Here is a 27364-nt window from a genome sequence, read left to right on the forward strand (position 1 = left end):
CAAGTGTAAGGGGATAAAGAATATGTACATAAAGATATATGAATGAGTGATGGTACAGAGCGGCATAGGCAAGATACAGTAGATGGTATTGAGTGCAGTATATACATATGAGATGAGTATGTAAACAAAGTGGCATAGTTAAAGTGGCTAGTGATACATGTATTACATAAAGATGCAGTAGATGATATAGAGTACAGTATATACATATACATTTAAGATGAATAATTTAGGGTATGTAAACATTATATTAGGTAGCATTGTTTAAAGTGGCTAGTGATATATTTTACATCATTTCCCACCAATTCCCATTATTAAAGTGGCTGGAGTTGAGTCTGTGTTGGCAGCAGCCACTCAATGTCAGTGGTGGCTGTTTAACAGTCTGATGGCCTTGAGATAGAAGCTGTTTTTCAGTCTCTCTGTCCCGGCTTTGATGCACCTGTACTGACCTCGCCTTCTGGATGATAGCGGGGTGAACAGGCAGTGGCTCGGGTGGTTGTTGTCCTTGATGATCTTTATGGCCTTCCTGTGACATCGGGTGGTGTAGGTGTCCTGGAGGGCAGGTAGTTTGCCCCCGGTGATGCGTTGTGCAGACCTCACTACCCTCTGGAGAGCCTTACGGTTGTGGGCGGAGCAGTTGCCGTACCAGGCGGTGATACAGCCCGACAGGATGCTCTCGATTGTGCATCTGTAGAAGTTTGTGAGTGCTTTTGGTGACAAGCCACATTTCTTCAGTCTCCTGAGGTTGAAGATGCGCTGCTGCGCCTTCTTCACGATGCTGTCTGTGTGGGTGGACCAATTCAGTTTGTCTGTGATGTGTACGCCGAGGAACTTAAAACTTACTACCCTCTCCACTACTGTTCCATTGACGTGCCATATACCATATACCTACAAGGGGAGAGTTAGGCGCATGCTGACAGAATTGGAACATTGGCTTACTACAGTGTGTTGATACACAAGCTGATTGTCACGTTTGACTGAGTGTGTCTAGATGCTTGGACATTGACAGGCAGAGAAGTGAAAATTATACAGTAACAACTGCACTGTAAAATACAATGCTGTAAGATTGAGTAGCGTTTCTTAACGTAGCAGCGAGCGATGGAATAGAGAAATGGCGTGCCGTGTGACATTTTGATAATTAAGTCTCGCCTGTTCTGACAAACAGGAATATAAATAGCATACAAGCTCCATCACAAAACCTTTATGTGTCATACAAACGTTCATGTGTGTCAAATATGGTGAGCTTTCATGTGTGCCAGAGATGCAGAAAAAATGTGCACCAACCTTGAAGTGATGGAAATAAAAAGTATTGATTTGTCTGTTCTGCAAATGTTCAAACAAAAAAGTGAAACAAAAGCAGAGCCATATGAATGCTGGTATTGATTTTCAAACAGAAAAGAGTTCAATACAGTTATGTTATATTACATACATTAACCTTTGCTATGCTGACATACTATGTGTGTGTGTCGAAATATGCTTAGAGTGTATGCATGTGTGCGGGTCGGACCATCAAATTCAACGCCTGCGCTAGAAAATAATAGCTTTTGACACAAGCCAGGCAACAAGCAGTCCTATTCCCTATAAATCAATGTTGCCTTGGCAATGGGGACCTTCATGCGCAAATACATTAGGTCTAATTCAGGAACACGCCGTGATTCCACTCAGTGGGGATGTGACGCGTCTGTTGTGTGTGATATCACGGGGCCAGTTTGATAATAGGCCTTGTTTACTTGCTTTAAAAACACTCTGGCTGTAGGCTAGTCCACTAGACTTGAGTGCCTTCAGTGAGATGACAGTCATCACCAGGTTGTGCTTGGCTACATCATGCTAGACCTTCTATCAAAATGGGAAAGTGAGAGCGAGAGGGGAACAGACAGTGACAGGACTGTTATTATGCTAATGTGAAGTGTGCTGCACTGCCCATCTATCCAATTTCAACCTGCAAAACCATATTTGTACACATTACGTACACATACATATTGACAGAGCACACCAGAGAAAACAAACTTTCAAAATGCCACAATATTATTGAGTGTAAGGATTTGAGCTTGGCGCAACAGTCACAAATTATCAATTTAATTCCCTTCAAATACATAAAAATCTTCAAATCTTTTAAAGTTTAGTGAGTAGACAAAAGCACCCCCACACCAAAAAAATGTCATCATATCAAGGGAACTGTTTCAGGACTTAAAGGGGTTTATAAAAAAATGTAAGTGGAAAAAGAAAATACTCCAATGCATTTTTGTAACCTAATCTTGGAGGCACATTGAGAGAATGAGTTCAGCCTGAATTCCGATCGCACCCACGTATCATTCCTCTGCTTTGCGGCGGGGACCAAATATAGTCCCGGTGCTTCTGTCATAATTGGGGGGTTTATTGATTGCAGGGGCTGTCGTCACGCCTGAGCTGACCTTTTGTTTGAGAATAATTGCTCTATTAGAGGGTTTATTGAGGCACCTGCTGGGAATCTCAGACACCATTACCGTCCAATAAGATTCCAGCGGTGCTGTGATCTGTAGTCATATAATAGGGAGTATGAAAGGGAGTCACTATTGGAAACACTGAGCTGACCTAGGGCTATGGTGGTCATGACATTTTGTCAGCTGCTTATTGTCATGCAAAAGACTGCCGGTCTCACGGTAATTGACTGTTAATTAACATAAACACGTTTAATCAATCAAACAAAAAGTCTAATCAATCAATTGAATATACACCCTCACAATAAATCCATTATTTATTTTAGGCAGGTATAAAGAAACATTTTGATATGAAGAAAATGTATGTCAGAGAACAGAATATGAGTTGTATTATATTGTTATATTCTGTATGTTATCTGGCTATGCGCCCTGCCCTAGGCTGTAGGCTTGCTCATTTAGAAGACAAGATATGTTTATACGTCCCGTGCTATTATTTTATATTATGATTTTATAGTAAGAATAATATAATTGAATGAAATAGAAATGATATTTTCCCATTCCGGAGAGAGTGCACGCACATATGAAGTGGTTATGTTGAGTGTAAAAATTATCATTTGAAACTGGTCCTATACACTAGACTGAGTTATTTGGCAACTTTAGTTGTGAATGATACAAACCTTAGAATGTCTTAACGACTATAGACTGTAAATGACTTGAGAAAGTAGTAAAAAAAAAGCTTGCGCTCTGTTCCTTGCCTCAGGCTGCACATGCTGTACTCTTATCAAGTGATCATATTTTCACCCATCAGACTATTCTCAATTGAATCTTGTCTTTACTAATATGTCAAATTAGTTTAGATTTAAAATGGCCCATTATCAAATGGGCAGGAACAGGCGGAAAAAAGACTATAGGCTAGACCAAGTATGTACCAAAGACATCTTAAATCAGTTAAAAAAATAAATAAAATCTGCCTTGTGTAATATGCGGTAAGCTATGTATAGTATAACGGCACAATCATTATTTTAATTCAGGTTTTTTTGGGGGGCTTGGGCTCATTTATAGGCCTATGCGTATGCATAATGCATTTGCATAAGCTCTAATATGCCTATGGCTGTTTTGAATGAATCACTTTAGAAAGAGCTGTCCCTTTCACTGTGTTAGGGTGTGAAATAACATCCACAACAACCATGTTTTACACTGTTTCAACCTGCTGTTGAACTTCTTTCTTCAAATTGATCATCACAGTGAGGTCCGTTTTAAAAGTATGATACTGTTTTGATGACGTGTTTGTGATTTTCAATTGCATTTGCATTGACGTCAGAGTGGTTAGAGGGACAATAAAGCCCTGAGTAGCAGGCCATTAGGACCTGATGATCGTTGGTGAGTACTGGGTACTACCAACGCATATCCAGAGTGCAGAAGAGGAGATTACCATTACTTATCAGTCACGTGTAATTTTACTGAGGTCATGACTCGTGACTGCCAGTGTGGCGGTAAAACGGTCACCACAACAGCCCTAAGCTAGCCTAACATATTGTAGCAACCCTCGCCAAGTTAAGCTAATTACGGGTGGGTTAACCCTATTGGAGCAGTGGCTATGGACCGGGAGAACCAGGTTCAGATCCACAAGGGGCATTGCACTGTCGTTATCCGCTACAATACTCTTAGTTAAGCAGGCAAACATTGTTAACCGACAATGTTATTGGTTCAAAGTCCTTTACCATTGGTGTGCTTTTCACAGCACCGTAAGTGTTCACTCCAATAAATTGTTTTTCTTTGTGTGTTCTTAAAATGCACCTGATGGATTGCAATTAACCAGCACACAAAAGGGTACGTGAAAACACAACAGCATTTGAAAACACTGCTCAACATCGTCAGTTCAGTAAAGCTGCAGTTCCTGAGATGGAACACCCTGTCCCTTACTCAACCACTACATGTATACTGCACCAATACTGAAATAAACTAGAGTAAACGCAGCACAGCATTCTCATTGGAAAAAAATACTCTTTTAAACCTAAATTCATCCCAACTGTTATCTGTCTGGAGTGTGTGGGCCTGACAGCCATAGCTGAGAGAAGAAAACCTCATCTGGTGAGCCGGCCATCAAAGCAAAGGCAGCGTGAGGCTTTTAGCACTGTGGATCAGAACCTACAGTGTCAAGTGACTAGGAAATAAGCTATAAGCGTCTCAATAATTAACAGAGTTCAGAAATGCTTCTTCTACTTATTCAGGTTGGTCTATTCATTATTTATTCCCCCCGACCATCTCTCTCCATCCTCTCCCCATGAAACGCACATCCAGAATGAAGCCTCGACTGGTGCCAGAGGGACAAATGTGAAAAAAATGTATCAACTGTCCTAATGGAAATATTGCTGGGAGTGCTTCAGAAGGTAGTTTGAGAAAAGTGCATTTCTTTACAGCATTTTAAGTGCATTGGAATATTCTTAACAAAGCACAAACAAACAAAACACTTTAGAATGGATGAATTCAAAATGAAATCATGTCCCAAAAATTATTCTAGGTTATCAAATAAAGGGGACAATAATTATGCCTCCAAAAAAATGATCCATGGATGGAACATTATTCAGACTTTAACATAATTAATTAATGCATTCTCAATTCAGAATGTGACTCTAGGCCTTTTTACTTCACGTGAACCTCATAAATACGTATGCCACCCTTCTAGTAGACCTCTTCACTTGGCTATCAGAAGTGGCACAGTTCAGGAACGCAAAGTGACGATACAGTGCCTTGCGAAAGTATTTGGCCCCCTTGAACTTTGCGACCTTTTGCCACATTTCAGGCTTCAAACATAAAGATATAAAACTGTATTTTTTTGTGAAGAATCAACAACAAGTGGGACACAATCATGAAGTGGAACGACATTTATTGGATATTTCAAACTTTTTTAACAAATCAAAAACTGAAAAATTGGGCGTGCAAAATTATTCAGCCCCTTTACTTTCAGTGCAGCAAACTCTCTCCAGAAGTTCAGTGAGGATCTCTGAATGATCCAATGTTGACCTAAATGACTAATGATGATAAATACAATCCACCTGTGTGTAATCAAGTCTCCGTATAAATGCACCTGCACTGTGATAGTCTCAGAGGTCCGTTAAAAGCGCAGAGAGCATCATGAAGAACAAGGAACACACCAGGCAGGTCCGAGATACTGTTGTGAAGAAGTTTAAAGCCGGATTTGGATACAAAAAGATTTCCCAAGCTTTAAACATCCCAAGGAACACTGTGCAAGCGATAATATTGAAATGGAAGGAGTATCAGACCACTGCAAATCTACCAAGACCTGGCCGTCCCTCTAAACTTTCAGCTCATACAAGGAGAAGACTGATCAGAGATGCAGCCAAGAGGCCCATAATCACTCTGGATGAACTGCAGAGATCTACAGCTGAGGTGGGAGACTCTGTCCATAGGACAACAATCAGTCGTATATCGCACAAATCTGGCCTTTATGGAAGAGTGGCAAGAAGAAAGCCATTTCTTAAAGATATCCATAAAAAGTGTTGTTTAAAGTTTGCCACAAGCCACCTGGGAGACACACCAAACATGTGGAAGAAGGTGCTCCGGTCAGATGAAACCAAAATTGAACTTTTTGGCAACAATGCAAAACGTTATGTTTGGCGTAAAAGCAACACAGCTGAACACACCATCTCCACTGTCAAACATGGTGGTGGCAGCATCATGGTTTGGGCCTGCTTTTCTTCAGCAGGGACAGGGAAGATGGTTAAAATTGATGGGAAGATGGATGGAGCCAAATACAGGACCATTCTGGAAGAAAACCTGATGGAGTCTGCAAAAGACCTGAGACTGGGACGGAGATTTGTCTTCCAACAAGACAATGATCCAAAACATAAAGCAAAATCTACAATGGAATGGTTCAAAAATAAACATATCCAGGTGTTAGAATGGCCAAGTCAAAGTCCAGACCTGAATCCAATCGAGAATCTGTGGAAAGAACTGAAAACTGCTGTTCACAAATGCTCTCCATCCAACCTCACTGAGCTCGAGCTGTTTTGCAAGGAGGAATGGGAAACATTTTCAGTCTCTCGATGTGCAAAACTGATAGAGACATACCCCAAGCGACTTACAGCTGTAATCACAGCAAAAGGTGGCGCTCAAAGTATTAACTTAAGGGGGCTGAATAATTTTGCACGCCCAATTTTTCAGTTTTTGATTTGTTAAAAAAGTTTGAAATATCCAATAAATGTCGTTCCACTTCATGATTGTGTCCCACTTGTTGTTGATTCTTCACAAAAAATACAGTTTTATATCTTTATGTTTGAAGCCTGAAATGTGGCAAAAGGTCGCAAAGTTCAAGGGGGCCGAATACTTTCGCAAGGCACTGTAGAAGCCATTTCCACCTGTAATGATGTCGGATGAGGAAAACTGCTTGAAAAACTCAGAAACGCTACCCTTAACTCCCAAGATGGATCCTTTGAGAAGAAAAAAATGAACATTTCCAGTCGAGAACAAAATCGATAGAAACAGTGAATCTAAAGAGTGGGTAGAGTTGAATTTTAACAGACACAGAGTCAAGAAACCTTGGAGCTATCAAGAACAGGCTGTTCAAGGAGGTCATTTCCCTATGGACTGAACCTAAGGTGAATGTATGTATGTTGAGTGTAGGTGGCTTGAATTGCCTGTTAAAATGTTGTGTTGTTCTCTTAAGCTACTTTTATCATTAGTGTAGGAGGAGCAAAGCCGTTATCGAAGGGAAGCAGAGATGACGAGCTAATTAGTGAAATGATAATCTCTCAGACGGGAAATGAAGAAAGCCTTTCTGAGTTGGGCAGAAAAGGGGTTGTGGTATTTTAATATCATGTTGGAATCAGTCAGATTGCTGAATCACAATGTAGCTGGAGCAATGGCTTTGAAGGCTGGCAAGCGAGGGCAGCAGGGGAGACTGATAAGTTGGAGGGGGCACATTTGTCACTTGGGTCTAGACGTCACGCTCTGCCAGCGTGCCTGTGTCGAATGGTGTCATGCTCCAAACCCCCTCCGGCATCTGAGCGAAATGATATCATTAAAACTTGACATTAGGGAAGTTGTGACTCACACACTAAGCAAGACAGACACACACACACGCACACACACACACACACACACACACACACACACACACACACACACACACACACACACACACACACTGACACTTAAAACAACATGGCTAGCTTCCCAGTCAATCTACTGCATACTTAAAAGCCACAATGGGGTTTCTCTTGACACCTAGCACGTGTGAAGACAAGGACATTGCTCCTGCTCAATACACTTAATGTACTAATAGGGTTTAGTCAGTGCACTCTCCCAACACAAGAGGAGGTCTGGGCGCACAATGCCATGCTATGGACTTACTGCTCACGTTCTCCCATCTTCTATTGACAGAACCATATCAACTAGGTGCCAACACCCTATTGGCCACTGTGGATGTTGTTTTTCTCTTCCAAGTGTAGGCCTACTTCCACCTCATCCAAAGCCTCACATAATTCCACACCATGCTAAGGTAGTGGTCTCTCTATTTCTATTTGCCATTGAATGGGGGGAGCACAGTTGAAGATAAAACACCAACCCACCTTTGCGTCATGTTTTAGGGACTTGAGATTTATCTCTGCAAAAAGAGCTTTAGTTTGGAGGTAAACAGAACATAAAATGACTGATCACTTGCCAGGGATGCTTCAGCACAAAAGGTTTGTAAGTAAACCTACCAACCAAATCAGGATTAACTGCTCTTGATTAAATCCACGGGATGGACACATTTAATCCCCTTTATTGTTGTGTCTCAGAGGACCTCTAAACAAAATAATAAGGCCTCCCGGGTGGCACAGTGTTCTAAGGCACTGCATCACAGTGCTAGCTGTGCCACCAGAGATTCTGGGTTTGAGTCCAGGCTCTATCGCAGCCGGCCGCGACCGGGAGGTCCATGGGGCATGCACAATTGGCCCAGCAGGGATATCCTTGTCTCATGGTGCACTAGCGACTCCTGTGGCGGGCGCAGTGCACGCTGACCAGGTTGCCAGGTGTACGGTGTTTCCTCCGACACATTCGTGCGGCTGGCCCCCGGGTTGGATTGTGTCAAGAAGCAGTGCGGTTGGGTTGTGTTTCGGAGGATGCATTCGTTCTTCCCTGATGAAGTTGGGACAAAACCTGGACATATTAGAGGCAGTCTTTTTTATTTCTACGACTACTAATTCAGAGCTTACTTGAAACTGTCACAGCTCCTCTTTTTCAGAAATCCTATTTTACACTCGGTACTCACACCCACTATAACTCAGCTGTACACTGGCAGCAGCCTGAGGACCTATGAGAAAAGATTTTAGGTTCAAGAGTTCAATAAGATGCCACCAGGGAGATGAGAGAACAGCAAGAAGAAAGCCCAGAGTCGTGTTCAGTAGTCACAGTAGGCATGAAACAGAAGATGCTAGGGCTGGGACGATACCAATATCACGATACTCGTTAGGAAACAAAACATGAAGCAGATTTAACTTCTTTAGGAAAACAGTACTAATGTTGGAAACAAGCATAATTATGTTGTCATCCAGAGACACATTTATTTTCAAAGCTATAGCTATAGCATACAGGACCAAAGACTTCGTGTTTACATTTTTTCCATCTGAAAAATATTTTGATACTGCTATCATCACAACCCTAGCAGATAGTTCTCGGGAAACATAATGAAATGGGTTGGTACCATTTTTAATTGTCCAATAAGGAACGTTCAAATTTCTTTCCCATTAAAAACTTTTTGCTGCAGTGTGTCATAATGAACACCACCCAGCTGTACTCAGTCACTACAACAGCTAAAGCAAGAGGCCCAATTATACCACAGACACATATCAGAAGAAATGCATTGCAATGCTGCTGTTAGGCATAATTTCCCTACAAAAGACACCAGGACCACAAACACTACGATTTGTGCTATTTGCAGGACTACACATTGAGGTTTCATGTCACATCTCATGTGAAGATGGCAATACCTCTATTAATGTAATGTTCTATTTGAGTATTTTAGTGATTTCTCTCTACTACCCATGGCTGCACACTACCCAGGAATGTAGAAACAGAGCGATACAGCTCATAAGTCAGGGTAGTGAACTTCAAAATCTATATCTTAAAACAAACAAAGTGTAAAAAAAAAAAAAAAAGAAAAGTGAAAATGAAACTTGAGGTAGTAATTAGAATCCTGGTGTGGTGAGCCAGAGCTCAGTGTGTACTACATTTTCAAATCACATCAACAACTGCTAAATCAAAAGCCCCAATCAAGCTTTCTATAAGCTTTCTATACTAGAACAAAGCTGAACATTCATTTGTTGGAAATGAGGAGTGCATTAGCCGAACAGTTGATTTTCATTTGAGATGCCAGCTAACGAGGTAACACATAAAAAAAGAGGGAAGACTAAATTGAAAGCCTATGTTTTTTGTCCTCAGTGTGTGTGTGTGTGTGTGGGGGGGGGGGGGGGAGTGAACACAGGCAATGTAATCATGCAAGACAACATTCCAGGAATGATCACCAGCATACCCCATGAAAGCAAATAAAATGGCTGCCAATATTTTGACTAAGAAAAAAGCAAAGGGGTTTTCAATCTGCCTTGGTCAAATCCTGTCTGCCAAGACATTGGTTTTCATATTCAATAATAATGATGTTGGGTAATACTTTACATCAACACTCCCATCGCCGTAATCTCATTAAACAATCCAATCTGTCAAATTGGAGTGATAACGATATTCTTGGGCGACAAGAGTTCTAGCGGCCGTGTCAATAACACTAATAGTTAGACGGCGATAAATGTCAGCATGTACAGTGAGGTTAGGAGTGGACCTGGGTTTGAACGACGTGTTAGGTTAATTCTTCTGCTTCTAGGGCAGATGCAGCCAGTAGATAGTCAATACTTAATGACTGAGAAAAGGAAGTGTTTTCCTCCACAAGCTCTCACAGTCTCGCGTCAGAATTAGACGTTCACACGTTTCTTAAACATCAAATTTCGAAGTTGTTCCAAACGTCACATTTTGAAATGTTTAGTTACTTTTCTGTGTCATTCCAAGGTTAAGTTTAGGCATTAACTCCAAATTCTTAAAGTTAGGCATTAACTCCAAATTCTTAAAGTTAGGCATTATCTCCCAATGGTTAAGGTTTGGGATAGGCTTAAAACAAAAACAAATTTCTATCGCTTGATTTGAACATCCAAACTTTGGAATCAGAGGCAGATACTTATGGCCATCCACAACACCGTAACAAAACCAAAGCCTATTTGAAGATAACAGTAATCACTGCCCCTAATGACCGGTTTCCACGTCATCTCCCGATGCCTGCAGACATGGATGGTTGTTGAATACTGAATTGTATTACAGGTGACCTGCCTAGTTTTCCATTAGCGTCGGCTAATCAACCAGTTACAGAGTCATTTTCAGCTGGTTATTTTTTCCACCTCATATTAACTAGGCTACTTTTCATTTAAAAGTTTCAATTAGTTAGTCTCCCGTTAGAATGAACTATATTTATCTTCTAGCGATCTATTGATAGGATAGGCGTCTGTCAGTCAAAAAGCGAGCGATGACAGGGAAACGCAGCCTTCTGTCTGTCCTGCCTCCCCGTACAATTTGTGTGCGCTGTGGTTGTTCGCGAAATCCATGACTTAGCCCAATTATTGTTTTCTGGCACATTTTATTTATTTTCTTTTGTGTGTTTTACATAGCCAGCCATGCTGAGTCATGGCGCATAGTAGGTCATTTACTGGGCTTTGATTGTCAACTGAACAGCAAGTGTTGACTAGTTTGTAAGTGGTTATATGTCCATAATATCGCATATGGACAAGTAAACCAAAATATTTCCTAGGCTTCCTTTCCTAGGATGCCTGGGCTTGCCAAACAGTGACGCTAAAATGAGTGAATCTCATCTCGTCAGTTAGTGTAGCCTACCGAATCGCATCAGCAAGAGAGAAGTTCATTTGGCTCGCCAATTTGAATAGGCTACTGGTAGGCTACACTAATTGGTAGGCCTGAATTCGATGAATAATCATCACTGCAGGAACAATAGGTAGCGGAGAGCCTCATTCTGGTCCAAATATGATAATTAGCGCCTTGACGGAATCCTGGCATTAAAATGGAATTCAACAATAAGCAATAATGTACTGACCGTAGTAGGGAATCAACTAAATGTATTGAACATGTATTCATTGGGGCCAGTTTATCATAAGACATGAATAGAATGCATCAGTGATTTGTAACTTCTGAAGAAGCAACGAGAATGCTCCCATTCGTTTGTGATGCGGGCGTCTACCACCTTGTGTTCGTGATGAGGATAATGAAAACTGTCTTCTGGTCCACGGAAAGTTTTCCCAAAAAGCTTCTCAATTAAATGTTAACTCTTAGTAGCCTAGGCTTACATGGCAGAATGATATCATGATTATTTTCATCAAACCTGTGGGTATTTGTTTTGCAAACTCTACCATCATGTGTGCTACATAAAACAAACTCTAAACAGCCTCTTGCTAGGTGCACACTTTAATTAAAGGGTAACTACACCCAAAACTCAAAATTTCTCAGATTTTTCACAGATCTTAAGAGGTCTCCTGATGTGGTTAATTTAGTTGTTTTCAACAACATAAAAGTGTGTTTGAGAGCAAAACCCTGAAAAAAATGGAAAAATTGGTAGGTAGAAAAACAAAACATTTCATGTATTTTTCAAGATAATGTGTTCTATTTACTTCATTTTTCTGCTTTAATAAAATACATCATTTGAAGAACAAACATCATTGTGGCAATTAATATCTTGTAGTAAAACTGTGAATAAAACTTTAATCAAGATAAGACAGGTTAAAGGTTTACAATGTTCTCTTCCTTAGAAAATAGTCCTGATTATATAGGCCTAGATCTTGACAAAATCCAAAACAACTAACAATACAATGAATTCATACATTTTCAGTCATTTAAATTGTAAAGTCATGTCTTTTTCCAATCTGGGAGCTAAACTTGATGAAGTATTAAATAATTTAGCTGTGTTTCAGGTGGAATCAAGGCATTAGAATGTTCCAGATGCCACCAACATAGAGTTCCTTCTGCAAAACAATTTGAACAGGGATGCCTGGCTGGCAATTTTTTACATTTGGCTGTCCACTATGTACCTGTGGAAAACACTGAAAAGGGCATACAGTAATATACTATGCCTACTTTGTTCTGCAAACAAAAATCCAAAGCGAAATCAATGTCAAATGGTGGCACAAACAGAACAGGTAATGACTTCTGGCATCATATCAAGACGCTGATAGAAACAGTCCCTGACAACCTGTTCAATGAAGTTGGAACAGGAACAGCACAATTGTCTTATTCACATCTGCTGGTACAAGCAATGACATGCTTGTACCAGCAGATGTGACTAGTATTCACTCCTATCCCTGTTTGTCAGTGCCGGTGCGATGTGAAGGCGACAGCGGGAACCCTGGTGGTCGCTACTAACCTCGGAACGGTCAACATTCCAATTAGAGGTTCGTGAAACATGGCTACCCCTCCTCGCCCTCCCTGCTCTGCAGCTCCAGCCTTTAATTGCAGGAGGTCGATAAGCCCAGACAAAAGCATCCAGACTAAGGTAAAGTCTGTCAGGCATAGATAAACACACACACACATTTTTACCAAGCCGCATACATTCACAGACAGCCAGACACAGACATGAGACACAATTACACACTATTGTGGATGCGTGAACAGACCAGCACAGTTCAGCTAAGTAGGGATGGGCAAGGTTATCTGGATATCAGAACAGACATTAGTATTTGATTACTTGAGTGAGTGTTAATTTTTGTTTTAGGCCTATTTTAACAATGAAAAAGCTTTGTCTAAATTACATTTAATTATCCTTGTGACATGTTTACCTACAAGGATATACCATAACATTTAAAATAATTAATTTAATAAAACAAACTTGAAAAGTAGTTTTTATAACAGTGCGTTGAGATACTGCTGGCTATTGATGCTCATTTAGCACTCCAAGCTGCCCTGACATCAGTATGCTATTTTCCCCGCTTCAAATAGCAATTACAGGCGCTCACCTAATGGAGTTTCCACTATATCTGACAGATCAATGCAAAACATTCACCAGAAAAGCTTTTTGTAACAGAATCAGTTCTATCATGGCGAAAATCAGACTTCTCTTTCACTGTTGCTGTTACGCCTCGATCACACCTGCAGCGTCGTTGCGCAAAATGGTACGCAGCATCATCTGGATATGTGTGCAGCAAAAGTTGAACATTCACCTTCGACTACCAAAAACTAGCTTTACCATTTCTATCAAGCCGTCTAGGCATACAGTTTGACACATACGTTAGATAAATCCAATGTATGCACCACACAGAACGCACTGCAACTGCCTCTGCAACGCAATGCTGCAAGGCAAACGCAGCGTTACATTGGAAATGAATGTACTTCTGGGCTGTTGGTGTGATCAAGGCGTTAGCCAAAATACCGGAGAAAAGCAGCACATCTTCTGTTTACCTCTGACATGAGCATCGAGAGTCAATAGCAAAAACATAGATTTATTTTAGAATTTAGACAATCTGGATATCCGAAAAAATATCATGATATTATTTGAATAGTAAAATCATTTTAAATGCTCCCTAGTGAAATGTGTATAGAAGAGTGCCCAAACTAAAACTGCAACTTTTTACTTTCAATGCAGCTTGGATACTTCCCATTTTTTTTTAAACGCAGTCAAAAACAAAAACTAACTGACAGATTATAGTTATCGTTTTCTTTTCTCAATGTAATGTCTTTGATTAGTTAGACCTATTTGCAAAACAAAAACATACTTTTATCCTCAAACAAGGGATCTTACTTCACACACACCTGTCGTTAAGTTTCTCTTTGAAATACTTAAAGAAAAATTATGCAACAATTGCATGTTTCCCCAATGGAATTACCCAGCCCATGATGCTAAAGGCTTTGAAGGTTGATATGAAAACACTGAATTGTGTTTAATAGGCTAAATAAGCATCTCACCGCTGCTTCACGTAGCCCAGAGACACAATTAGAACATAACAAAGGAGGACTAAAAAAAACATTTTCTTCACACCTCACAAGAAATGCTGACCTTTTCTTCATTGAGGAGGTTTTGCACAAGATCAGTATTTCTCCAGAGATGCAGTACTGCTAGAAAACATAGACTTTCCAACACGAACAAACGAACATGAACACACACACAGTGCCTAAGACAACTATTAGTAGGATGTAAGACCACTTGCTGTGGCATTTTGTTTGTCTACAGGGACACAGAAACAGAAAGAAAGGAGAGGCAGGGCCAAAACATTTAATTTTAATATTTATGGCTATATTAAAGTCCCCCTTGAAGCTATTGAGCTTTACTAGCATCCCCAGACAGGAGTGTTTATATCATGACAGCAATCATGATGCATTGCTGTGGTGGCCGCATTTCAATCTACTGTCTAATCTCCCCTCTAGCCTCAAACATCACGGCTCAATTGTTCATAATTGCCCTTACGATGAACTATGGCACAAACAATGGTGGAGGAAATCAAGAAACCAATTCCCTCCTTAATCCATTATCCCTTTCCTTTTATTATCTGGGGGCTCTTGGAAAAAAGGAGGAATATATCTTTATTTATCCCCTTCTCTTGTTAAAATGTTCATTTTAGCCACGCTGCTTATCAATCCCATTAGCTTTTGCTGAATTGGTACAACCAGCGAGAAAGGAAATGCAGCAAAATAAGCTTAAGGATACACAATCACTCTAGAATGCACATAGTCATGGAAACGTTACACTGCACCAATATGTGATAAACCAAGGAAGGTGTGCCAATGAATACACATATTTAATGTGCTTGGATTAACTACACAGTGGCATACTGTTTGGTTTCAAGGCATTATCGGATTATTTATCTCCAAGTAGACATTATTGATCCTCAAATCTCGTACTGTCTGAAATGGAGACTAGTGTATCTCCTTACTAAAACTATGAATAGCTATTCTGCAGTCTGCTGTCATATGCTTTTATAGAGCCTCATCGTAAAGGTCTGAACCAAGAGGCACAAATCAAGTACCTGTCAAAAGCATGTTCAACTACTGTCCTGTGCTACTGCCTTCTACCCAATTAGGAGCAAAGAACTCAGGTTGGGATCTATTCTAGGCCCCTAGTCACGTCCACAGTGACATTTTACATTGGCATTCAACATGGAGGACATACAATCATCCAACAGAAATATTCAAAAAGGTAAGTGCCAATTAAAACGGTTGAATAACAAATCTACCTAAATGCTAAAACTATACATGTCAGACAGATCCTCTGTAAGCTGATCTCCAAGCATGCTTTTCCAATCTTGACTTGTACAAAACATAATGTATAAATCACTACATTTACTCAAAATACTGACCGAGTAAGCTGAATTGACATAGCATGGTTTGACTGTTGTAGCCTGAGCAAAGCAGGTGCCCTGAATCAGCAGAGGATGTCGCTACATTCCTTAAAGTTTTCATGCCCCTGTGTGTTTGTTTTAAGTAAAGTGGTCGCTTTAATTAACATCAACTTAAGCAGTCACCATTCCAATTCTTCATCAGCAAGGCACTTAAGCAGCACCCTCTACCCTGTGTACTGGTTCACTCCGTCACTGGGGAGGAACAATGCTCTGTAGAGCCCTGCATGGGCATGCATTTTAAGCCTGAGCCCTACCAGGGCCCGACAGCTTCTGCCAAATTTAAGGCCCGGTCTTTCCCTAAACTCAAAATCAGAAATAACTTCCTCCATTTGTAAATCCATTAGCTTCTCGGCTCTGTCTGTCACTCATTCGCTGCTGTCATTCGACATGAGAGAGCAGTTAGCGGTTAGCTACTTTTCATCACTCTAAACTAGAGCTCTGCGACCCGAGCCCGACGGACCCCGACGTTATACATCGTGTTAGGGCCGGGTAGGGCCTGTTTTTCCATCAATAACTAGGGTACGGGAAGGGCTCGGGTATCACTAAATTTACCACTAATATTTTGAAGCTGAGCCATTTGCGCGTGCTCTGACGTTGGGCTCGTGTTGGGCAGCAGAGCTCTAATGCTCTGTGACCAGAAGGTCTTCACTCCCTGGAAACGAGCCTAACACGGCAGCTTTTTCTCGTTTTATTCATCTGGAAAGGCTCACATGCCTAATACTATCTTAACATTCTAGAAACCAAATTCCTTTTCAGACAAAACCAAATCATCATCAAAATCAAATAACCATTTTCTACTCTGCCTTGCTCTCCCCTTCCCCATCATGTTTAGTATTAGCCTTTTGAGTGATGGATGGGTCTTCATACTCCGGTGTTTATCAAACAAACACACTAACCCCACCCCCAGCCACCCACAAACACAGTGACATGGTGCTAAGGGCCTCGCTCAGTGACAGATACTGGCCAATAACAGGGCTGCTGTTTGGGTGCCCCTGTCTGGTGCTGTGCCCTGGGCACAGGGGTATGACCCAACGAATAGTACAACCAACAGCATGACTACTGCAAGTTAAAGCATTACAACCATCTTTAACATTCATGTAATATGTACTGCATGCATCTGTGTCTTCTGCATTCACAAATTGTCTGCATGTGTATTCTGTGAATGAAGTGAACATGTTTGACAGGTGTGTGTCATTCTTTGAATTAACAGGACATGTTTGACAGGTGTGTGTCATTCTGTGAATGAAGTGGACATGTCTGACAGGTGTGTGCCATTCTGTGAATGAAGTGGCCAATGTTTGACATGTGTGTGTCATTCTGTGAATGAAGTGGCCATGTTTGACAGGTGTGTGTAATTCTGTGAATGAAGTGTACAGATGCGCGTTTTGAGTGCATCGTGCGTAACTGAGATGTTCCCCTGCATCCCTGGCATTGACTGATAGCAGATGCTACCTGAGCAAAGCTGTGGAAGACTCGGGAGAAGGTTGGCTGCTCTATGGGGCTATTTGTCCTTCTCACCTTTTCTGTCATTTAAAGGGGTGCTGTGCACAGACAGGAGGCTCCAGTGAGTCCAGTCCAGACAATGACAAATGCTGTCCAAAGAGCTGTCCATTTAATGGTGCTGAAACCTGTCACACAGGCTGAGCCTCTGATGGTGCAGAATTTAGTATTAGGTGGTGCCCTTTTAGTTGTGCTGAAATGTGCTATCAGGTGCTGAAATGTGTTAGCGGGTGCTGAACATTTTTCATTAGCCAATACTAGTATATCTGTACCGTAGAAACAGATTGGTGAGTTAACCGAACACTTCATAAAGTAACCTACAATAGCCAACAACTGCTGGGGGGTACATTTGCTTGAGATATAGAATTCACAAATAAAATGTCACATGAGCAATTTTGCACCACTTGAATGCTGGGTAGCCTACTGTAATCTATGTAATTAAGAAATGACACAAATAGATAAATATAACCATCATAAAATAATGTCCCCCGCCTACATATCCATAATCAAAACAATGAATGCTTTGTTGTTCTTTTCAGTAAAGTACCATGTTGAGCCATGTAAAAACGTTGTTTGGCAAACATAAATGATAGCCCGGCTATTGAAGCAGGCAAAAATTTTAAACAATGCCTTAGGCCTACAGATAATGATTTGTATTGTTTCTGTTGGTGAGGCTTCTCAGACGACTGGAAAGGACAACTGTGTGCAGTAGGCTACATCCTATTTTACCTGAAAATGTCCCACCTATTCTGTCATACACTATATGCACAAAAGTATGTGGACAACCCTTCAAATTAGTGGATTCGGCTAATTCAGCCACACGCATTGCTGGCAGGTGTATAAAATCGAGCACACAGCCATGCAATCTCCATAGACAAACATTGGCAGTAGAATGGCCTTACTGAAGAGCTCAGTGATTTTCAACGTGGCACCGTCATAGGATGTCACCTTTCAAAAAAGTCAGTTCATCAACTTTCTGCCCTGCTAAAGCTGCCCGGTAAACTGTAAGTGTTGTTATTGTGCAGTGGAAACGTCTAGGAGCAACAAAGGCTTTGCCATGAAGTGGTAAGGCACACAAGCTCCCAGAATAGGACCGCCGAGTGCTGATGCGCATGTGTAAAAATGGTCTGTCTTCGGTTGCAACACTCACTATGGAGTTCCAAACAGCCTCTGGAAGCAACTCCGGAAGCAATGTCAGCACAATAACTGTTAGTCGGGAGCTTCAGATCCTAAGACTAAGATCACCATGCGCAATGCCAAGCATGAGCTGGAGTGGTGTAATGCTCGCCGCCATTGGACTCTGGAGCAGTGGAAACGCATTCTCTGGAGTGGTGAATCATGCTTCGGCAGTCTGACAGACGAATCTGGGTTTGGCAGATGCCAGGAGAATGTTACCTCCCCCAATGCAAGGTGCCAACTGTAAAGTTTGGTGGAGGAGGAATAATGGTCTGGGGCTGTTTTTCATGGTTCGGACTAGGCCCCTTAGTTCCAGTGAAGGGAAATCTTTACGCTACAGCATACAATGGCATTCTAGATGATTCTGTGCTTCCAACTTTGTGGCAGTTTAAGGAAGAACTTGACTGGCCTGCACAGAGCCCTGACCTCAACCCCATCAACACCTTTGGGATGAATTGGAACATCGACTGCGAGCCAGATCTAATCACCTAACATCAGTGCCCGACCTCACTAATGCTTGTGGTTGAATGGAAGCAAGTCCCCACAGCAATATTCTAGTAGAAAGCCTTCCCAGAAGAGTGGAGGCTGTTATAGCAGCAAAGGGGGGACCAACTCCATATTAATGCCCATGGTTTTGGAATGAGATGTTCGACGAGCAGGTGTCCACATACTTTTGGTAATGTAGTGAATCTAAATGCTCAGGTCGCGTGCACTGGCCAAGTCAAGGGGCTATCAACGTGCTGCGGACAGGGGGGGGGGGGGACGCTCCATGACTGACTGAGCACTGCAAAGTGCAGGAAATAATTTTAATCACCCATTAACAGCTACTTAATACATGTCCGTGATGGTGATAATCGATTTGAAGGAGGCTAAATGGAGTAGACTAAGGTGGGGGTAGTGACGCTGAAAGCAATCACCTTGAATTACAGAGAAGAGTGACGGACTGGTGTGAGAGCCGGTTGTCTTGCAGCACTGTTGTAGCATAGGCTACAACAATCCTAAATATTTTAAATGAAGGGGAGGGGTACACAAAATGATGTGAGAAAATGCTACTTGTGGCGTTACAGTAAATAATTTCAGGCTTCACACATTTTAAAAATCTCATTAATATAGACTACAATTTCAGTATAGGGAATCGCCTAGGCTAATAACATCGTTTGAATGAAAGAAAGCGCATCATTACCTGCTCTTGTTGTTGAGATGTTTTCTGTGCCTCCTTCACCGTAGTCATGTTCCCCTACAGTCAGATCAAACAGCTGCTACACTACAACACAATCACAGGTGCCTTTTAGAGGTGACCGGAACCAGCAAAGTACCACGAAGGGAAAAATACATTCAATTTCAGTCGTGAGGATTGAAGTTGAGAGAGAGAGCTTGAGGTAAGCAATAAGAAGTCTGGGAAAAAATCCCAGCAAAAAAGCAAGTCTTAATCTGAGAGAACACAGATGATGCTTAGTTGTAGCTGGGAGAAAGTGGGAGGGAGAGAGGTAGAGATAAGGGCTGAGGCAAAGACAGCTACTGCAATTTTCACCGACCGCACCACTTTGATAAATGCCTGGCAACCACCAACGGGCGACTGTGATGGGGGAGGCGAAGAGCTATGCTTGTCCCCCACCTCTTCACACCTATCATATTTTCACACACACCACCACTACGACACACACACACACACACACACACACACACACACACACACACACACACACACACACACACACACACACACACACACACACATAATTGATCATCAATGTAGATGTAATTTAGGCACTACAATCATACCAGTTATCTTCCCATTTAGCTCCAATACTAATGAGAGTAAAATAAAAATGGACAAAGCTATCAATGAAAATATGTATATCATGTATTGGAATGGAACAGCTCACATTGACAGCCTATGTAGTGGGGCTTTAATGACAGTGTTGGGTTGGCTGCCCAGTCTCTAGAGCTCAAACCATTTCAGCACCACGGCGCTGTCCGCCTATGCATGCAGAATTGCACTCAAATGGGAGAGGTTATACAGACACGCTTGGTGTCCAAATTGATGACGTATGTCTCGCAGCTGAGAGTCGAGTGTGGCGACAAATGGATTCGGTTCAGTCAGTCGTCCTGACAAGTATTTCCCAGCCAGTCTATACTGGCTAGCTGGCTACAACAGCAGCACAGCGCTAGTTAAAATAAAGTGATGTTTATTTCGATGGGCAAGGGAGAAATACCTTTTAGTATTGGCCACCATCTGGATTTGGTCAACATCTCTCATTTGTTCCATCCCACTTGATTTTATTTTGAGTAGGATAGCAGAATACACGAGAAATAACTTGTAATATTGGAAGTAACCATCTGGATGTCACCATGATACAATCCACTGCTCAATGGGGAGAGTTTGCGCTGCAACACAACAACACAGAGCACAGTGTCCTTCGCTCCTGCTTGCCGCAGTAAGGAGAGGGAAGATGCTACACTGAACAAAAATATGCAACATGTAAAGTGTTGATCCCATGTTTTCATGAGCTGAAATAAAAGATCCCAGAAATGTTCCATACTCACAAAAAGCTTATTGCTCTCACATTTTGTGCACAAATATATCCCTGTTTGTGAGCATTTCTCCTTTCTCCAGGCGTTTCATATCAAGAAGCTGATTAAACAGCATGATCATTTCACAGGTACACCTTGTGCTGGGGACTATAAAAGGCCACTCTAAAAATGTGCAGTTTTGTCACACAACACAATGCCACAGATGTCTCAAGTTGAGGGAGCTTGCAATTGGCATGCTGACTGCAGGAATGTCAACCATAGCTGTTGCCAGATAATTTAATGTTCATCGCTCTACCATAAGCAGCATCCAACGTCATTTCAGAGAATTTGGCAGTATGTCCAACTGGCCTCACAACCGCAGACCACGTGTATGGCGTCATGTGCGCAAGTGGTTTGCTCATCGTTGTGAACAGAGTGTCCCATTGTGGCATTGGGGTTATGTTATGGTCAGGCATAAGCTACAGACAACAAATTGCATTTTATTGATGGCAATTTGAATGCACAGAGATACTGTGACGAGATCCTGAGGCCCATTGTCGTAGGCTAACAGTTATGAGGGGGAAAGTGACCAAATTATTAGGGTGAGGATAGGACTGTTGCGGTGCCATATTACCACCACACCGGGGGTCACAAGTCATGAAGGCAGTCAAATTCCACGTGCTCATTTAGTCACGGTAATTAGGCCTCTCTGTTGCTGCTGATGGTCATTAGTAGAATACAAAAATTGGTACTCAGCACTCTATTGTCTCTCTAAATCACTCTGACATCAATGCAAATGTAAATTAAAATCTAATCAAACACTTCATGAGAGCCCATGAGCTCATGTTACGCAACATTTCTATAGGCTATTGTCATGTATGTCCATGAGAAACCAAATAGGTCAGATCAGGTTTGCAATGAATAACTTCAATCAGACCCCCTCTCACCATAGAAGGGGGGGACTAGTGGGAGTTAACAACTCACGCTCTGTTGAAAATCAAGGGAGAAGATCCAGACTTGCGCTCTCAAGATTCACCAAATGATTTTTTATTTATTTTACTTTTGTTTAGCTAGGCAAGTCAGTTAAAAACAAATTATTATTTACAGTGGTGGCCTATGAACAGTGTGTAAACTCCCTTGTTAAGGGGTAGAACAGCAGATTTTTACTTTGTCAGCTCAGGATTTGATCTAGCAACCTCTCGGTTACTGGCCCAACGCTCCAACCACTAGGCCAACTGACGGAATGTTCTTTGTTCCAATAGACTTTTCCAGCTGAAATTCTAACAACGAATACTGGAACGATATTTCTAACATAGAACGTGGGGAATGGTCAGAGGCGATCTATAGAACACTAATGTAATTTTGTTAGTTATTTTGTGATGTCATTAAAAATGTTATAAAGGAAATACTGTAACTTGGAAAGTATACCAACTACATATACGAAGTGTCCATACTCTGCGTTGTGCATGTAATATGAAAACTTATGAAAGTGTTTTTGTTAAGAGAGGGATGTGATTTGAGAAGTTTGAGTTTTTTTTTATAACTTTGCACAGTGAGTAATCACCACCCTGAGTGAGGTCAGAGAGCATGTCCGCCTGTCGGAACTTCCCCTTTTGAGCAAACTGTATGAATTCTGTGTTAAGAAAAAACACATTAGACCAGAAAGACGTGAAGCTGCAGCTGCACGTTTAAAGTGGTTTGATTCTAAACACGAGGTAGAGACGATAAACTCACATCCTGGACAATCACTGGTACGGCTGATTAGCTGTCCTATGTAAAGTATCTTCGAAAGTGAATTTAAGTAGGACCATCCTTTTACTCTGCTCAAACCATCGATATGACTGGCTAGCCTATCTTCAAATAAGCTTCTTCAAGAGAGAATGGAAGGAAAGAGAGATCGCCAGCGAACCCAGGCATTTCACGTAAATACATTCATGATTTCTTACTCAAAGCTTGCGGCGGTTCGTGTGCATATGGTTACTGTGACACGACTCCAGCTACCATAGTCATAGACTGTTCTCTCTGCTACCGTACGGCAAGTGGTACCAGAGCACCATGTCTAGGTCCAAAAGGCTTCTTAACAGCTTTTACCCCCAAGCCATAAGACTCCTGAACAACTAATCAAATGGCTACCAAAACTATTTACATTGTTCGTCGTCGTCCCCCTCCACCCCCTCTTTTACGCTGCTGCTACTGTCTGGATATTATCTATGCACAGTCACTTTAACTCTACCTACATGTAATCTACATGTACATATTACCACAATTACCTCGACTAACCTGTGCCCCCGCACATCGACTCTGTACCGGTACCCCCTGTAAATAGAGTCACTACTGTTATTTCACTGCTGCTCTTTAACTATGTTATTTTTAACTTATCCATTTACCTAACACTTATTTACTTAACACTTATATTTCTTAAAACTCCATTGTTGGATAAGTGCTTGTAAGTAAGCATTTCACTGCTGTATTCGGCGCATGTGACAAATATATTTTGATTTTATTTTTGATATGGTTACTGTAACAGTCTGTAATATTTATTTCTCACACAGAATAGGTCAACTTTTATACTATGGGGGATAGTAGATTGACATAGGCTAGTGCTTTTGCTGTTCATTAGACAAACTCATCTTGCTGGCTGACGAAAGTACATTTTTATTTATTTATTTTTTATTTCACCTTTATCTAACCAGGTAGGCCAGTTGTGAACAAGTTCTCCTTTACAACTGCGACCTGGCCAAGATAAACCAAAGCAGTGTGACAAAACAACAACACAGAGTGTGACATAAACAAACGCACAATAAATAACACAATAGAACAATCTATATACAGTGTGTGCAAATGTAGAAGAGTTGTGAGGTAAGGCAAAAAATAAGCCATGGAAGCGAAAAAAAAAAGACAATTTAGCAATAACACTGGAATGACAGATGTGCAAGTAGATAATAGAGATACTGGGATGTGATAATGATGTGCAAGTAGATAGAGATACTGGGGTGCAAAAGAGCAAGAGGAAAATAAACAATACGGGGGTGAGGTAGTTGGGTGGGCTATTTACAGATTGGCTGTGTACAGGTACTGTGATTGGTAAGCTGCTTTGAAAGCTGTAGCTTAACCTCTCTTGGGTAGGGGGCAGTATATTCACGTCCGGATGAAAAGTGTGCCCCAAGTAAACTGCCTGTTACTCAGGCCCAGAAAAGCATATAATAGATGTGGATAGAAAACATTATAATGTTTCTAAAACGGTTAAAATCATGTCTGTGACAGAACTGAACTGATATGGCAGGTGAAATCCCGAGGACAAACCATCCCAAAAAAATTATAATTCAGCCTACCACTATTTTCAATGGCTGTCACTTTTATTATAAGGCCAAGTCCTCCCAGATTGCAGTTCCTAGGGCTTCCACTAGATGTCAACAGTCTTTAGAAAGAGTTACAGGCTGGTTTTTGAAAAAATGAGCCAGAAATTGTAGTTTATCTAGGTGGCTCCCATTTTGGCTGTAGTGTTTCCAAGCACATGTATTTTTCTCCGGTAGAGACAATAATGATTCTCCGTCTTAAATTTGATAGTTTATTTACGTATTAGGGTACCTAAGGTTTGATTATAAACTTTGTTTGACTTGTTTGGAAAAGTTTATTAGTAACGTTTGGGATTCATTTTGTATGCATTTTGATGGAGGGAAACTGGGTGAAATATTGACTGAAGCGCGCCAGCTAAACTGAGTTTTTATGGATATAAAGAAGGACATTATCGAACAAAAGGTCCATTTGTGATGTAACTGGGAACATTGGAGTGCCAACAGAAGAAGATCATCAAAGGTAAAGCATTTTTTATATCGCTGTTTCTGACTTTCGTGTCGCACCTGCCTGGTTGAAATGTGTTTTTCATGGTCAATTGGAGGTGTGCCTGTCTATGTATTTCAAGGCCTACCTTCAAACGCAGTCCCTCTTTGCTTGACATCATGGGAAAATCAAAAGATATCAGCCAAGACCTCAGAAAATAAATTGTAGACCTACACAAGTCTGGTTCATCCTTGGGAGCAATTTCCAAATGCCTGAAGGTACCACGTTCATCTGTACAAACAATAGTAGGCAAGTATAAACACCATGGGACCACGCAGCCGTCATACCACTCAGGAAGGAGACACGTTCTGTCTCCTAGAGATGAACATACTTTGGTGTAAAAAGTGCAAATAAATCCCAGAACAACAGCAATGGACCTTGTGAAGATGCTGGAGGAAACAGGTACAAAAGTATCTACATCCACAGTAAAACGAGTCCTATATCGACATAACCTGAAGGGCCGCTCAGGAAGGAAGAGGCCACTGCTCCAAAACCGCCATAAAAAAAGCCAGACTACGGTTTGCAACTGCACATGGGGACAAAGATCGTACTTTTTGGAGAAATGTCCTCTGGTCTGATGAAACAAAAATAGAACAAGCTATTGTGGGAAGCTTGTGGAAGGCTATCTGAAATATTTTACCAAAGATAAACAATTTAAAGGCAATGCTACCAAATACTAATTGAGTGTATGTAAACTTCTGACCCACTGGGAATGTGATGAAAGAAATAAAAGCTGAAATAAATCATTCTCTCTACTATTATTCTGACATTTCACATTCTTAAAATAAAGTGGGGATCCTAACTGACCAAAGAGAGGAAATTCTTACTTGGATTAAATGTCAGGAATTGTGAAAAACTGAGTTTAAATGTATTTGGCTAAGGTGTATGTAAACTGTAGGTATTTGTAGTTGTCCACATATTCTAAGTCAGAACTGACCAGAGTAGTGATGCTAGTCGGGCGGGAGGTAGAGCACGCCCGACTAGCACGCACTTAGTTTCATTTGCATTTAAAAGCAGTTGGAGGCCTCCGAAGGAGTGTTGCATTGCATTGAAGCTCAGAACATCAGCTGTCTGTATTTGGGTATAGGAGAAGCGGGGGGGGGGTTGCAGAGATGTTGCCGGGGTAGGGGTAGCCAGATGCAAAGCATGGCCAGCCGTAGAAAAGTGCTATTTGAAATGATTGATTATAGTAATTTTATCGGTGGTGACAATGTTTCCTACCCTCAGTGCAGTGGACAGCCTGGAGGAGGTGCTCTTATTCTCCATGAACTTTATAATTTCACAAAACTTTTTGGAATTAGTGCCTCAGGATGTAAACTTCTGTTTGAAAAAGCTAAACTTAGCTTTCCTAACTGACTGAGTGTATTGGTTCCTGGAATTTTATCAAGAGCAGTCAAGTTTGGGTGAACCAAGCGCTACATCTGGCGTTAGTGTCAAACGTCAGTTTGCAATTTCGTAAAAACTGATGCACGGGCAATTTCTAGCCCCAACACCAGGTTCTGTAATTTACCTGTCTAACATCAGCACCCTTCTGCTCAGATGGGATGGGTGGAAATATTTGAGGAGTGTCCTTAAAAACATGATCTAATGTGCTTATTTCAGGAAGGGCTGGCAGGGATATTTAAGACCAACTAAAAGCTGGTTTAAGAGGTAACACGGATGGTTATGTCATGAATGTTGACGGCAGAAAACGCAGCCTATCCAGCCATGACACACACTGCCCATATGAGCATGGAACAAGATGTGCTTTTGGTGCCTGTATACTTCGTATTTATACAAAACAAATCTAAAAGCAATATGCAACAGTTTCAACAATTTTACTGAGGTACACTTCATAGAAGGAAATCAGTAAATTTAAATAAGTTCATTAGGCCCTAATTTATGGCTTTCACATGACTGGGTAGGGTTGTACCTGGTAGGTTCCTTTATAATTTGTGTGAGATTGAGGGCATCTAGTTTAGATTGTAGGTGGACAGTTCTCCCAATATCTTCAACATGTACCTCAAAATTGAATAAGTACGCATGCAGTTGCGTCCCCGATGTGTCTGTCTTCACTTGTAGCCTGTGAGAAAGACCCGATCACATGATGGAGAGCCATGTGAGTGAGAGGTGCTTTAGAGCACGCAGCACTCAGAGAGAAGGGCACAACGCAGCACTGCAGGTCAAGGGCACAACGGCCACAGGCCGTAAAGTGCATTGATGTTTTTAGGGTACATTAAGGCCACACAAAAGGGATGCAGCCATGAAATTCAAAGCATTATCAAGTGCTTGTCAAATTGTGAATGAGAGACTGATAAAGTATGTACAGAGCCTGCACAAAAAAACAAAGCAGAGCTCATGCCTTTCAAGAAACTTAAAAAAATAATCATCATTAGTCGCATCATGCAGCCTTACAATGTATTAAAAATCAAAACATATAGCCCAACATTTACAACAACTAAAGTTACATTAACTCTAAATTAAGCATATAGGAATACCTGTTTCTTT

General features: G+C 41.3%; 1 protein-coding gene across 2 annotated transcripts in view; it reads right to left on the reverse strand.

The window, feature by feature from the left end:
- Positions 1 to 27364, reverse strand: part of LOC139367004 (A-type potassium channel modulatory protein DPP6-like) — a 193631-nt gene that overhangs the window by 106308 nt on the left and 59959 nt on the right. The window contains exon 1 of one of the 2 annotated variants that reach the window (XM_071104850.1): positions 19707 to 20043. The exons of the other annotated variant lie outside the window; for it this stretch is intronic. Coding sequence (XP_070960951.1) covers positions 19707 to 19754 — 48 coding nt within the window. The 5' untranslated portion in view covers positions 19755 to 20043. Of the gene's footprint in view, positions 1 to 19706; positions 20044 to 27364 lie in introns of those variants that run through there. 2 annotated transcript variants of the gene reach the window in all.

This window comes from Oncorhynchus clarkii, chromosome 15 (genome assembly GCF_045791955.1).
Source record: "Oncorhynchus clarkii lewisi isolate Uvic-CL-2024 chromosome 15, UVic_Ocla_1.0, whole genome shotgun sequence".
NCBI lineage: Eukaryota > Metazoa > Chordata > Actinopteri > Salmoniformes > Salmonidae > Oncorhynchus > Oncorhynchus clarkii.